Source organism: Balearica regulorum, chromosome Z, assembly GCF_011004875.1.
Source record: "Balearica regulorum gibbericeps isolate bBalReg1 chromosome Z, bBalReg1.pri, whole genome shotgun sequence".
Classification (NCBI taxonomy): domain Eukaryota; kingdom Metazoa; phylum Chordata; class Aves; order Gruiformes; family Gruidae; genus Balearica; species Balearica regulorum.
Window position 1 is genome coordinate 48,794,173 of NC_046220.1, and position 13,552 is coordinate 48,807,724.

The window sequence follows — 13,552 nt, forward strand, 5'->3', positions numbered from 1 at the left end:
GCGGCGGGGGCCGGTGCCCCACAGCCTGTCCGCACGTGTGGTGCCCCTCGGAAACACCTCGCCAGCTCCCTGACCCGCCAAGGCCCGGGAAGGACAGGACCCGCCTGAGCGCTCCGCCTCCGGCCGGAAAGGGGAAAGCACTCTGCCGCCCACCGGAGGGGGGAGGGCGGGGCTGCTCCGCGCCCTGCCTGCCCCCGGGAACGGCACTCTGGCCCCAATTTGACAGGCCTGCTGGGCGCCTAGCATAGGCTTCGCCAGCGGCCGCCCAGCTCCCTCGTACTGAGGACTGGCCGAGGCCAGCCCCGAGGCGGTCTGGTCCGGTCCGGCCCGGGCCGGTATTGCTCTCCCCAGCGCCGACAGAGGGCGGTAGCGGCCGCGCCGCCTCTTGTTCGCCGCCGCCGCGGCGGGCTGGCTCCTCCCCGGCCGCTTCGGTAGCGGGCAGCGGCTACATGTGGAGGCCGGGGGCGGCCGCTGCGGTGCGCGCCGCTCGGCGGGCGGTGGCAGCGGCGCGGCGGCAGAGCGGAGGTCCTGGGGGCGCCCCGCTGGCGGGGACAGCTGCCGCTGGCCGCGGCCGGACGGTGAGCGTGAGGCGGGCGGCGAGGCGCGGCCTGCGCCGCCGGAGGGAGGAGGCTGCGGGCGGGCGTTGGGAGGCGTGGAGGGAAGGGCGGCTGGCGGGGTTTCCTCAGCCGGCCGTGGGCCAGCTGGGGCCCTCGCCGGGCCTTCTCTGTCTGCGGGAGGGCTGCGCCGCTCCCCTGCCGCGCCAGCCCCGTGCGAGCGGCCCTGAGGCAGGCGGCCAGGCTGAGCGCGGTGCGAGGGCTGAGCGGTGCCTCGGTAGCAGCTGTCCGTGCCGGAGCGCGCCTCGGCCTGCTGCCTACACCGAACAGGAGCGCCAAAGCCTTGGGCCGGTGGGTCCGTGGTTCCCAGCCCGTGCAAGTATAGCTGTGCTGCGCTGTAGGAGAGGGACTTTGCTGTGCTCCAAAGCCGTTTACTTGTTTGCTGCGCTTCTCCAATCGCAGAAGATCCGTGCTGGCCACCCTTAGCACTGGTTTGTTATGTGGAGGATACGAACTGTATGTTAGCACCCTGTTGGCGGCCTCAAGTCACAGTTTGAGTATGAGCACACTGATGGAAGTTACAGCCTCAATCAGACCTGCACCTGAACATATTTATGGTCTTGTAGCTTTTGGTCCTAAGTGTGTATTAAAGAGATGCTAAAGGGTATAGTCAAAAACATGCAGGCATCAGTGTGTATTTCATCAACCTGTATCATTGTGATGATACAAGGAGTTTGCTGTTCTCTGTTGTTTATGTCCATGTCTTGGCTTTGGACTGTAATGCCTGAGGATAGATGTTAAACCATACAGAGAGAGAGATGGTTTTGTGTTTTGCTCTCCTGTATACTTGAAGGGCTGTCATAGTTCCTTTTTAAATGTCACTTGCTTTTCAACTCAGTTTTCAAAACCTTGTGCTAGTGCACAAAAAGCAATCAGGAATGCTGTCTTACTGTTCACATAGAAATATAGACCTTCATAGCCCAGGTTAAGAAGAAAATGGCACACATGCTATCTTTCTTTTCTTGGTGGATAGCATAAGTGCTTTTGCTAGTATGTTAGACTAGGGGATCAACTTTATTTTCATCCATGTTGATGTATTGCTTCCCCTCAAAAGGGTTGCCCATTTTGCTGCCTTGTCTTATATTGCCAGCAGGTTGATACAGCTTCTCTGTAATTTTTATTTGTTTTTTAAAGCTTTTTTTTTAAATATAAGAGAAATTAGAAAGGAAGTGGCTTGTCTTACAGAAGAGGTCTGGAATGTGAAGTTTGATGTTAGCTCTTTTGTAAGTAAGGAGAATTCAAGGTTTCTGTGTATTTCAGTTGAATATATTCATGGCTTCTAACAGAGGGATACAAGTTGTTGTTAGTGAAGCACCTGAATAGTGGATACTCATCTGAAGTTCAGTAATTCAGTGGTAGACCACAGTTCACTATTCTGTGAATAAAATCCTTTTTTTTTTCCTTAGTTTGTCTCAGAAGACAAGGATATTCTAGATTGCCTCAATTATCCAAGGACTAAAGCTGCATAATTCTTTCCATATTAGCTCTGTGATACAGTATATGAATATTTTACTTGTGGGAGTGGAAAGGTCTTCAAGGATCTATTGAATTTATGTGACAGATACATAATTTATAATTCTTCGTGTTTTAATTTTTAATTCAACCTTACTTATGCTTATTTTCAACAGCAATTACAATATGCTTCAGAGATGAAGAGCAAGACTGTTCAGTTCATGAATTTAAGAAATGCAGGAACTCTGAATGACACAAGGTAAACTTTGTTTTGAGATATTCATATGAAAATATTGTCTCTGCTTTTAAAATTTCTAGACATGGTAAGACTATCAAACTAGTGTAATGTTGATATGATGATGTAAAGGAAGAGTGCAGTTTTAGTAAAAAAGCATTTTGAGTGAATTTGGGAAGTCACTTAGGAAATAATTCATATACCTAAACATAGGTGTCTAGCACCATTTCACATATGTCAGGGTACATAAAATTTCTGCTTGCACTGAGAGGATGTGACGCAGTACCTGTCAGAGACTTCTCCCCTTCTGATGCAGCACTTGGAGGTCCAATGAAGGATTGTGCAGATGTCTAAAACAGCTCTTACGGTTAAGTACCTGAACTGCACCCTGAAACAGTACATGAATCCTGCCTAATCATAGCACTTTCCATTCTCCACACCCCTAGGTATTTCTGTGGTATCTCTCACGTAAATGGCATAGAGTGTATTTCAGTAACTGGCTAGCAAGAAACTTTAAAAAAAAAATTATGTTCTGTATCATCAACTGAAAGATACTGAGTCACCATAGTTCATAGTAATTGTATTGCCATACCCATTAGCAAAAGCAGAAATGATTTCACTGAATTGTCTGTAGCTAGAGATACCCACCTAAATGCTCAGTTAAAAGTTGACACTGATATGGATGGAAAAAGTTATGTGATTTAATTACATTTGGTTAATTAAATTGAACTAGACTTTGTTCCCACTAACTCTTTCTACTTATTTAAAGAGGATAACAGAAGCAGTCTCACAAGTGCTGTAAGCCTTACATAATGGCTACGAGGGTGCTTTGAGACTCTTTGAAGAAGGTAATTGTATCTATTAGTGCATAAGCACACTTTAAATAATGTCTAATTACCGGGCTACATTGGTAATTCCAGTTGAGAAGTCAAATGTGCATCTGAACAGGAGGTGCTTTTCTCTCTTCCTGGAGTTCAAAACTAAGTAATTTGTGTGCAAAGTCCTTTTGTGAAAATTCCTTATTTTGAAATCTAACTATTTACTCTTAGTATACAAGAGTCAGTATATCTAAGGAAAGAGCTACATAGTCCTCAGTTAAAAGATCTCTACTACCAAAATTTTAAAATTCCACCTCCATTTATAAGGTGGATTGTTACCTACATTACCTTAAGAAAAATGACTACTTGTTTTATATGATCATTACATGCTCACTGTTTCCTCCAAGGTCATGGCCTTGGTCTGTGTTTATTATAGGGGAAAATACTGTCTTCCATGTTTTTCCTCGTAATTATGGGCCTGTATGTCATTTGTAGCTCTTTAGATGAGACCACTTACGAAAAACTAGCTGAAGAAACGCTGGACTCCTTAGCAGATTTCTTTGAGGACCTGACAGATAAGCCTTTTACCCCAGAAGATTATGATGTCTCTTTAGGGGTATGTTTGAAACATTCTGTTACCACTGTAATTATTGTAGATTTTTTTTTTTTCTTTGGAGGAGAATTTTAAATAATTTAAGATACAATGAGTTTTTACAGCCTTTTTGTTAAAATATGCCTGTTTATACTGACTGGAGCAATTATTCTGGTAAAAAGTAACACATGCTGTTGTATGATTTGATGACTTAAAATGTTTACTGTATAGAGAAAGACATAATACAGAATAATAAATGAGCACAAGAGGAGACAGAAGCTGGTTTCTAATTTCACAGTGGTCTATAAGTTTTTCTAAACACACAGACCTCTGACATCAGTAGTCACTTCCCTTCCAGTGAATACTAGGACAGACCTACGTGGCATAGTACATGTACATCATATGTAACTGGTAGAGCAGTTTCTTTGATTGCCCTGAATACTGAGAAGCAGTATTTGTCTTGACCAGATAATGTTTGTCCTGGCTTTAGTGATGACAGCCTGTGGTGGAAAGAAGCAACAAGAGGATGCAATGTTTGGATAGGTGATTGCGAAAGTGAGACCAGAGCATACACTGGGAGAAGGGTACTGTCACGGGAGGCATTGGGTTGCTGCCAGCCTGATAATTGGAGCCTTTAATAGGTCAGCCACTCAACTTCTTGTATAGGGGTGACAGATTCAGATTAAAAATGTCCATTCTATTTGTATTGGAAATTTACTAGTTTTTGTCATGATTTGACCCAGCCCACAGCTAAAACAACCACACAGCCGTTTGCTCATACACACTCCTCCTGGCAGGATGCGGGACAGAATCAAAAAAGGAAAACAAAACAACAAACTCATGGGTTGAGGTAGAGACAGTTTGATAGGACAGAAAAGGAAGATTGTGATGATAATAATAAACAGCACAATTTCTCACCACCTGAAGTCAATGCTCAGCAAGACTCCAAGCTGCTCCACCTCCCGGCCCACCACCCAGCTATGTACAGAGCATGGCGTCATACAGTATGGAATATCCAGTTGGCCAGTTAGGGTCAGCTGCCTTGGCTGTGTCCCCTCCCAGCTTCTTGGGCAGTCCTCACCTTCTCATTGGCAGGGCAGTATGAGAAGTTGAAAAGTCTTTGACTGCTTGGCAACAACTAAAACATCAGTGTGTTATCAACATTATTCTCATCCTAAATCCAAAACACAGCACAGCACCAGCTGCTAGGAAGAAAATCAACTCTATCCGAGTCAAAACCAGCACAATTCTATATACAATTCCTGAAGTGATTTGTGTATTACAGCCCACTACATGACATAGAGGAGAGCACGGTTTCTCCCTATACTGCTGTCTACAACACAGGTCTTTCACTACTGTGTTTTCCTGAGGTCACATAACTGCTGCTCCCTCTTCATGTCTTACCAGAAGGAAGTTGCTTTCTACTAGCCCGTTCAGTTAAGGTTTTATGCTCATGGACATAGATGCTTTGGGTTGCACTGTGAAAACAACAACAAAAAAACCCCAAAACTACCACCTGTAGTTTTTGGACTCATTTCTCTATAACTTTGTCATCATAATGTTCATTTTTTATTCCTTATAGCTAGGATAGAAAATAACATCTTGTTAGTAGGATTCTGTTGTTGCCCTTAACAAATACTGTTTAAGGCTTTAATTATGTAGTTAATGTTATAGCTAATTGCTTTTCTGGTGAAAAGCAAAGAATTGTTTAACTATTATTATTGAATATGTTTTAGCATATCAGTGCCTATTAGGCTGATTTAAAGAGCTTAGGACAAAAATTAGCAAAAAAGATTATAATTTACTTCTTTAGTATTCTTATTATGTGCAGGTGATAAGTCATCTTATGTTGGAATTTTATCTCCAGCCACTGTAGAGTGGATTGTGTTTGACTCACTGTGAGGCTCAAAAGGAGTTATTTTTGCATCCATCTTAATTTTTTACCAGTACTCCTTCGTTACATAGACGGTATGGTGACATAATAATATGTTGTCATTTCTGTTAAGAGTGAAAGGTTAAATAGTCCCAAGTTTGCCAAAGTTAATTGCAAAGAAACAAGGCTAGTGCGATAGTAAGCCACAAGGTGGCGAACGTGATAAAGGTCTGTTACGCCTATGAATTGTTCAGAACTTGATTTCTTCATGTAATTTATATCTTCATGTCCAGGGAAAAAAAATCTCTTTCGAAGAATATTTTTGTTACCAGGAGCTAACAAACATTCATCCAGTAGTACAAAACACATACAGTAACATTCCTTAAAATACGGTAAAAATATCTTATATTTTAATTCCTTAAAAACTCAAGTTATATTTTCTAGTATTTCAAAAGTATTGCAAAATGTATGGCAAAATGTTTTAAACACAGCATTAGAAGTTTACTTTTAATTTGCAGTGCAGAGCAACAACACTCCAACAGCTGACACTATGTAAGCAATAGTACAAAATTTTTGTTAACTCTTCAGAAACCTATTTACTTATAGTGTCTCTGTAGCATACAACATAACATCATGCAGAACACGTAATATGGCACTAAAGACCACATAGAAGAATAGTGAAACCTTTATATTGCTATTCCGGCCTAATCCCCCAACCTGCTCTTACTCTGCTGTATCTCTACAGATCTAAGACCCCTGAGAGATAGAGATACAGAAAGTTTGAATTCTGACAACTAGAGAACTAGCTTGTTCTGGTTTGCACTAAACCAATATCCAATTAACATAGCTGGCAGGACAACCTGATGGCAATATTAACCAGAGGAGCCTTTTATTTTTATTTTATTGGTCACAGATATAAATCCCTTATCAAGCACAGAACCAGCATGGAAACTAAGGTTAAAAAAAATCAGACCTTGAGAGTACTATTTCAATGCTGTTGATCCTTGAGATAAGTCAGAAACCAGTAACATTGAGATACTTTGTAGGGGAAGGAAGCTCCAAGCTGCTGCCTGTGCTACAGAGTAAATTTGCAGGCAGTAGGTACTTGTAAATGAAAGGGTATTTTTTTTCCCCACAGTAAGTATTTATACATAGTAAATAGCCCTAGCAATGCTGGTAATTCTCGTAGTGTCTTCTGACTAAAGCAAGAAAAGTATGAGTCCCTTAAAGAACCTTTATTGTGCAATAGGACATGAAGTATTTGAGAGTGAGTGCTTTGGTGAGGCTTTGGGCAACGTGGTCTAGTTGAGGGTGTCCCTGCCCACAGCAGGGGGCTTGGAACTAGATGATCTTTAAGGTGTCTTCCAACCCAAACCATTCTATGATTCTATGAAACTGGATTAAATATGACCAACCTATTACCTGAATCATCAAACTGTATTCTGTAGAGATACCCTTTTTAATTAGCATAATTCATATTATCTGTAGGTTAACTCTAGTCCAAGTAGTGGTGATGTTTTACTCTTAAAGTTAGGACAGAAATATTTTTGTCACAGTTAGGTATGCTTTTTAAATGCACTTATGAAGACATCAGAGAAAAGTGAATCATGTTGTCAGTAAGAAATGTGAGTAAGAGAAAATAAATGCTCACTATGATAATGGTCTAAAGCTGGCATAACTAAAATAAACCAGACCTCATGAAGTTTAGATGTGGAACATTTTTGAGGTATGATTCAAGATACAGGCACTTTATCAGAATTATTGGAGAAAGAATCATGTTTATTCACTGGGAAACTGTTACAGTTACTTAAGAAAAGTTAGGTAAAATTGCATGGCTCAGGAATCTAGCAATGACAAATAAAGCTTCTTCACTTTGACCCACACCAGTTCTGCATTGTTCATGAATAGAAAAAGTTGTTATTGGATGATGTTTTAATCATTGCAAAATGAATTAGCCGTCATTTCAAGATGATAGGTCAAAGCTCGAGAGTATTATTTAAGTAGTGCCATTGTGAATGGTGCAAACACACTAAATCAAACTCTGACCAGAAGGTTTAAAGTCTAGATCAGACTCAAAGATATGCAGCTTGTCCTAGATATTACCACAAGTTTTTGATACCTAATGATCATTCTTCCAAGCTATTATTGTTTGGGAAATAGTTGGAAATGTTATACAGATATGTAAGTTTCTGTTTATCTACTGCAGATGATGTAATTCTTGTCAAGTAACAGGATGCAAATTTATAATTTCTCATTTTCTTTGTGTTTTAAGAGTGGAGTTCTAACAGTTAAATTAGGTGGAGACATGGGAACATATGTAATCAATAAGCAGACACCAAACCGGCAGATTTGGCTGTCCTCACCCACTAGGTAAGTTATGTGTAAGTTAGTTATGTAATGTCTGCAGTCTGGGTGGAAGTGTACTTCCCCTTTTTTTATAGCACGACACATATTACACATATTACATGGTCATGTAATATCCTTTTCCTAAGCAACTGTTTTACTTAGTATATTCTCAAAACATGATATGATAAGTGTTCTATAATAATTTGTTGTAGAAGTTTGAGGCACAGTGCAATATACTGACATACCTAAATTAATCCAGGAAATGTGTAATAGAGAATTTTCCTACACTGTTCTGGTCCAAAACCACTGTCTACAGGAATATAGCCTACCCATAGAAAAAATAAACAGGCATGATTAAAAAAAAACAACCACCATGATCTAAACCTCTCTTTGTATTTAAACAGGGTGGCTCCTTCCCCTTTAAGCTTGTGGGATTTCCTGCTTTGTATGTTTATGTGCTGTCCCACTGGTTGTTTTTGTCAAGCATCTGCACTTTACCCAGAGCCTTGGCTAGCTCTTCCTTCTGCCCTCTCTATTGCTGTGTTTTGATCCATTCCAGGTTTTCTGGTTGGTTTCAGCAGGGAGGGCAGCCAGATAAGTGGGAAACTATTGTAACTGTCTCCCCCCCAAAAAATTGTATTCTCTGCCACTGTCCTCAGGAAAGAACTGAGGGAGTTGGTCAGGGTTACTAGTGAAGGAACCAGATAGCTGGAAAGTATGAGCACTCCCAGTAACTATGCAGGCATACCTCTTGAATGTTGTTCAGAAAAAAAGTGTATTGATTGCAAAACCGGGAATGGTTTTGCAGTAGTAGAATTCTGTAGTAGGGTTTATGTCAGTAGGGGGAAGCAAAATTGAATTTAAGATTTTAAGACATAAAATTTACCGAAAGAAAATTCTAACTTTGCTTTAGTGTACTTCTGTACTGGCTGGTGCACAGAATACTAGGTTAGTACTTCTTTTCTACTAACTTCTCTCCTATCCCAGAATCCTTTTATTAATTAAATAATTCCCTGAACAGGTACATGACTTGCTAAGGCACAGGCTTAGTGAGCTAATCAACCTTTTTGTTTAGACAGATGCAGGCTGTGTGTCAGTATTTATTTATTCTATATGTTTTCAACAAGCATAATTTCCAAAATTTGATTCTGCTTAAGATGACTATAAATTTTTTGTGTGTGTCACTGACACAAAGGTTTCATCTATTTATGAGAACTAAAATTCAGAGAATCTGTTTGGAGCCAACTCTAGTTAAGCTAAGACATACATGCTCCAGAATATTGAATTTTTTTTTTTTTATTGTTCCGGTAGTGAATAAACACAAGGAATGAGATGAACTTGAAAATTATCTGATGGTATTTGTCATCACCTGTGACGAAAAATTATTCACCTACAAACACTATGTTTTGTGCTTCCTTTACTGGCATTATCGTAAACAGTGGTATTTCCTGAAATATGATGCTACTCCAGCGAATACCGTATGATCTGGAGTGTTATACTTAAGTGCAATATACTAGGAAGTGAAAGAAACAAATATTACTGCCAGGACTTACATTGAATGTTATACTTGAGAAATTCGTACAGTAAATGTAGAATCTTGAATCTTTAAGAACATAACGTGAGGGAGACAAATTCTTAAGATTCAAGACAGACATTTTCTGAATTTTTTTTACCTTCTTTTTGCTATCTTGCATCTGTACACTGAAGTGAACTTAAGCTTGTGTTTGTAAAGCTTTAATTAGCTGACAATTTTAAAAAAGAGGGTGAGGGTGTGGGTGCAACCTGCCAGCAGTGTGATTGCAGTAATTTCCTGTAGCTCCTTTGACTGAAAAGAGTTTTCCACCTTACACAGCATCTTTTAATAATACCTTAATATGATATTTTAATTCTTCTCTTTTACTGTTTAAAAATGTATGCAGATTCCCTATGAGAAATATACTTAGTCTATATTTAACTTTGTAGGCATTGTATAGAATTCACAAGATCCTTGCTTAAATTATTAACTTAAATGAAAAAAAAATGACATTTGTACAGCATTTTGGAGATTGAGAACTATGGAGGTGTTTCATATGCTAACTGTGTCACTGATATTTACTATGTAACATTTAAAACCAGTTCAAATAACTTACACATCTCTTTTGTTTGTCCTTGTTGATTAAATGGCTTGTCCTAGCCTGATTTTCATGAATGGCTTCATCCCATTCTGTCATTGTCTAGGTGCAGGACAATGTAAACATAAGCTTGTGCTGCAAAGACAAAGAAGTGACTCCGGTAAAGTAACAGGAGCACTTAATCTCAATTCAAAATAGTTACCAGTTCACGTACAGGAAGTGAGATTTCAGTAGAAGTGACTTTGATTTGTGATTGCATTTGTGACTGCTCATAGTTTGGTTAGTGGTTGGAAAGTTCTTCACCTGAATATTGCGAGTAATTCAGGATATTCAAGGTTCAGATTAGTGTTTATGTTTGTAGAGAACCTGCATATTGTTCTTGTGTATATACAGGACAGTCTGTTTTCTAGCAGACTTTGTACATGGATTGTCTGAGTTCCAAGGCATTTTGTCCTACGAGTTCAAGGATAAGACTGATGGTTTGTGTGCCAAACAACTGTTGCATTCCTTTCTTTTTTCTTAGTTTCTCTAGCTAATGTTAGCAGTAGCAAGGTGCCTTTCAGTCATTCTCCTGTTTCAGATGTGGAGAATTGGGTGGATAGAAAGGTCTGTGATGGAACCAAAGTGTTCAAGTTTCTGTATTGATACTTAATGTAGGTCTGAAAAATCAAGGCAAGAATCATATGATAGCACAGAGGAAAACAGCATTTTGAATATAAATCTCCCACATGCCAATATATTTGGTTTCCCCAGCTAAGTTCTGTTGCATCTAAAAAGAGAGAATGGTGATCTGTGTTCTACTGTGCTTAGAATATCAGCACATGACTGCTGGAAGAACTAATCAAAAGCATTAATTCAGTGTTACACAAATATCCCTTGTAATATTTGTGTGCAAGAAAATTACATGGGTGACCAAAGAAGGGGGTAAGGGAAAAAACTGGGGAAATCAGTGCCAAAAGCAAGAAGGGAAGGAGCTTGTGTCTGCTGGAAGTGATTGATATGTCTTGCCATCTTTCAGATCTATCTCTTGGAAGGCTCAGCAGTTCCTGGCAGATCTGGCCTTTTCTGCTCCACTTCCCCTGACTACCCACCAGTCCTTCTCCACACTGTCTGTTCCTTTTCCTGAGCACTCTTTGGGGTACATTATAAATACAGGCTTCCAGCAGCTCGCCATGAATAATCTGTACTTACAGAGTGTGTGTTTTGTTTTCTAGTGGGCCCAAGCGCTATGACTGGACTGGACGGAATTGGGTATATTCTCATGACAGAGTATCCCTTCATGAACTACTAGCAAAAGAATTTTCAACAGCGTTAAAAACTAAATTGGATTTGTCCTGCTTAATATATTCTGGAAAAGAAGATACTTGATGATATTCTACCTCATGGAAGTTTAAGGACTTTAACCACAAGCCAAGCCCTTCCTTGGTTTCTGAAGTACCTGAGCTTAATTCTGTTGTTTTTCTTGGCATCACTGTGTTGTGCAACAAAAAAGAAAATAATATATTTTTCTCTAGCGCTCTGTCTTTGGGTTTCTGTGTCACTGCTTGAATCTGAGTCCACGTAGTACAGGTGGTTGAGGTTACCCTTCCTGTCACTGCACTTCTTTCTTACTGCAGAAGTAAGTCATGAATTCTTACTGTCTGTAGTCTTGGCTGGATCTAAGGGCTGACCCACCTGGTGACTTCTAACCAGCACACAGATGCTGAACTTCTTTAGGTGAGACATTCACCCAAAACAAGAAATGCCTGTGAATTGCATTGACATAAGATGTGGTACAGTGAATGCATTGTATTAAAATTTGTGGCTATTGTAAGTGAGTAATGCATCACAGTCAAATTAAACAGGTCAGGTAGAAACTTTTCATTTTGTGTAGTGCATGTAATAGCAGTTTTAGTATTGCAGCACTTGCTCTTTTCTCCAAATACTAAATTCTAGTTTCACATTAGTATTTTTTTTTGAGCTAAACTTTAAATTATTAGAGGTCTGTGTAGCTGTAAGCATCTTATGGAACTGGAAAAGCTGGTATGTCATGTTAAAGCTACGCAGCAGTATCTCTGCAAACACTTCATTCTGTCACTGTGGATTTCTCTTTCTGTTCACTTCTGTTCTTCAAAGAGTAAAAATACATAATTTATTGAGGGTGGTTTTTTTAGTTGAGCAAAATTAAGATCTTCTCATTGTAGCAAAATGTTGCACAAATTTTGCTCTGCTGCATTTCTTAAGTGTGCTTAGATTATCTTTTTTCACCATGATACAACAAGGCTCCCCTTAGTATCACGCTGATGCAGAAACTTTAGCCTTCTTCCTGCTTAGAATTGAGTATGGTACTTAGGCTGATGAAGCTGTCTTTTTCAGGCTGTTAAAAAATGAGAATGCAATAAATTATATATTTGGGATTTTAAACCAGAAAGCTTTAGAAGAAATTGTGAACTGCAAGAAGAACACTTAAACACTTGCAGTGTTGTATTATTACCGCCAGTGGCTTTTAATTGCCTATAAAATAGAAGCACAAAGTTGTTGACTAATTCTTGAGGAAACAGTTAAACCATGCTCTTATAAATTTTTTATCAATGTATGAAAAGATACTCAGTGCAAACTGTTTTTCTTCTTGGTTCCTTTGATGCTTGTGGTTAGTTTGGCATGATTCTCTAGCCAGCTAGAATTATTACAGATGTGATTAATTTTGTCTTTGAAAAACAATAGCTACACAGTATTGTTGCCCAGTATTTGCATTTAAAGTATAACTGTTGTTACCTGCTATTTCCCACCATTAAATAGAGAGTAACATTTCACTGGAAGCAGATCTTTGTTAATTGTGCACATTTTTTGCATGATTTTCAATCAAAATAAAAAATATGACAATTATCTGAAATGTCAGCTTTACTGGATGAGGTAAATGCGATGACTACTAACTCATGTGAGTACAAGAGTAAAAGATTTTTTTTTAACGAAGGAAAGCTAAAAATAGAACATTTCTTTACTGTTTTGAATTTAGAACACTGAAAATAATTTACAGCATATGGAAAATGATAGTATTTAGCGCAATCTCCTAATAGTTCAAATAGCTATTTAAACACATTTGTACAGCTGTTAATGACTTGATATTTGAATCAAGGATATTTCCTCCTGGTTCTTCTGTTGCCTATCATGTATAGTTTGTGTAATTATTTTTCTGATTGACTTTCCCCAAAATTATTTTCTTAAGTAATTTGCATACAATATATTCACTTCATCCATAATGCTACTACTATTTATGCAAACAATTTCCTGGTTTTAGGTACCTGAGTAACAAATGGATTTAATGTACCTGGTGAAGATAAAGAGCATCAGCAAGTTCGAATGAGTTTTATCTCTGTGTACAAAATGAATCATAGGACATGACTAATTTTTTCTGCTCTAATACTTGCATGAAATTGTAGTAAAGGCAAGGGCTCTGTCGGCCATCATGGTCGTTTAGTGGAGGCACAGGACGAGCTCTGAGCCTCATGTCAGACTTTGCTTATTGCCCCAA

At 39.4% G+C, this 13,552-nt stretch overlaps 1 protein-coding gene across 1 annotated transcript; it reads left to right on the forward strand.

Annotated features, from left to right (window-relative positions):
- The first annotated feature begins 210 nt into the window (after window positions 1-210).
- FXN (frataxin) lies at window positions 211-12,913 on the forward strand. The gene is made up of 5 exons (XM_075739250.1): window positions 211-578; window positions 2,243-2,325; window positions 3,615-3,735; window positions 7,857-7,954; window positions 11,256-12,913. Exons 1-5 carry the CDS (start codon window positions 450-452, stop codon window positions 11,407-11,409), a joined length of 585 nt encoding a protein of 194 aa, XP_075595365.1. The 5' UTR covers window positions 211-449; the 3' UTR covers window positions 11,410-12,913.
- The last annotated feature ends 639 nt before the right edge of the window (window positions 12,914-13,552 follow it).

What these genes read in the sequence shown, in the direction of transcription:
- FXN (XM_075739250.1), top strand. Translation starts at nt 450, where the DNA reads ATGTGGAGGCCGGGGGCGGCCGCTGCGGTGCGCGCCGCTCGGCGGGCG. An exon ending in GGAACTCTGAATGACACAAG is followed by an intron (nt 2,326 to 3,614) that starts GTAAACTTTGTT and finishes TGTCATTTGTAG; the next exon opens with CTCTTTAGATGAGACCACTT. An exon ending in ATTATGATGTCTCTTTAGGG is followed by an intron (nt 3,736 to 7,856) that starts GTATGTTTGAAA and finishes TTGTGTTTTAAG; the next exon opens with AGTGGAGTTCTAACAGTTAA.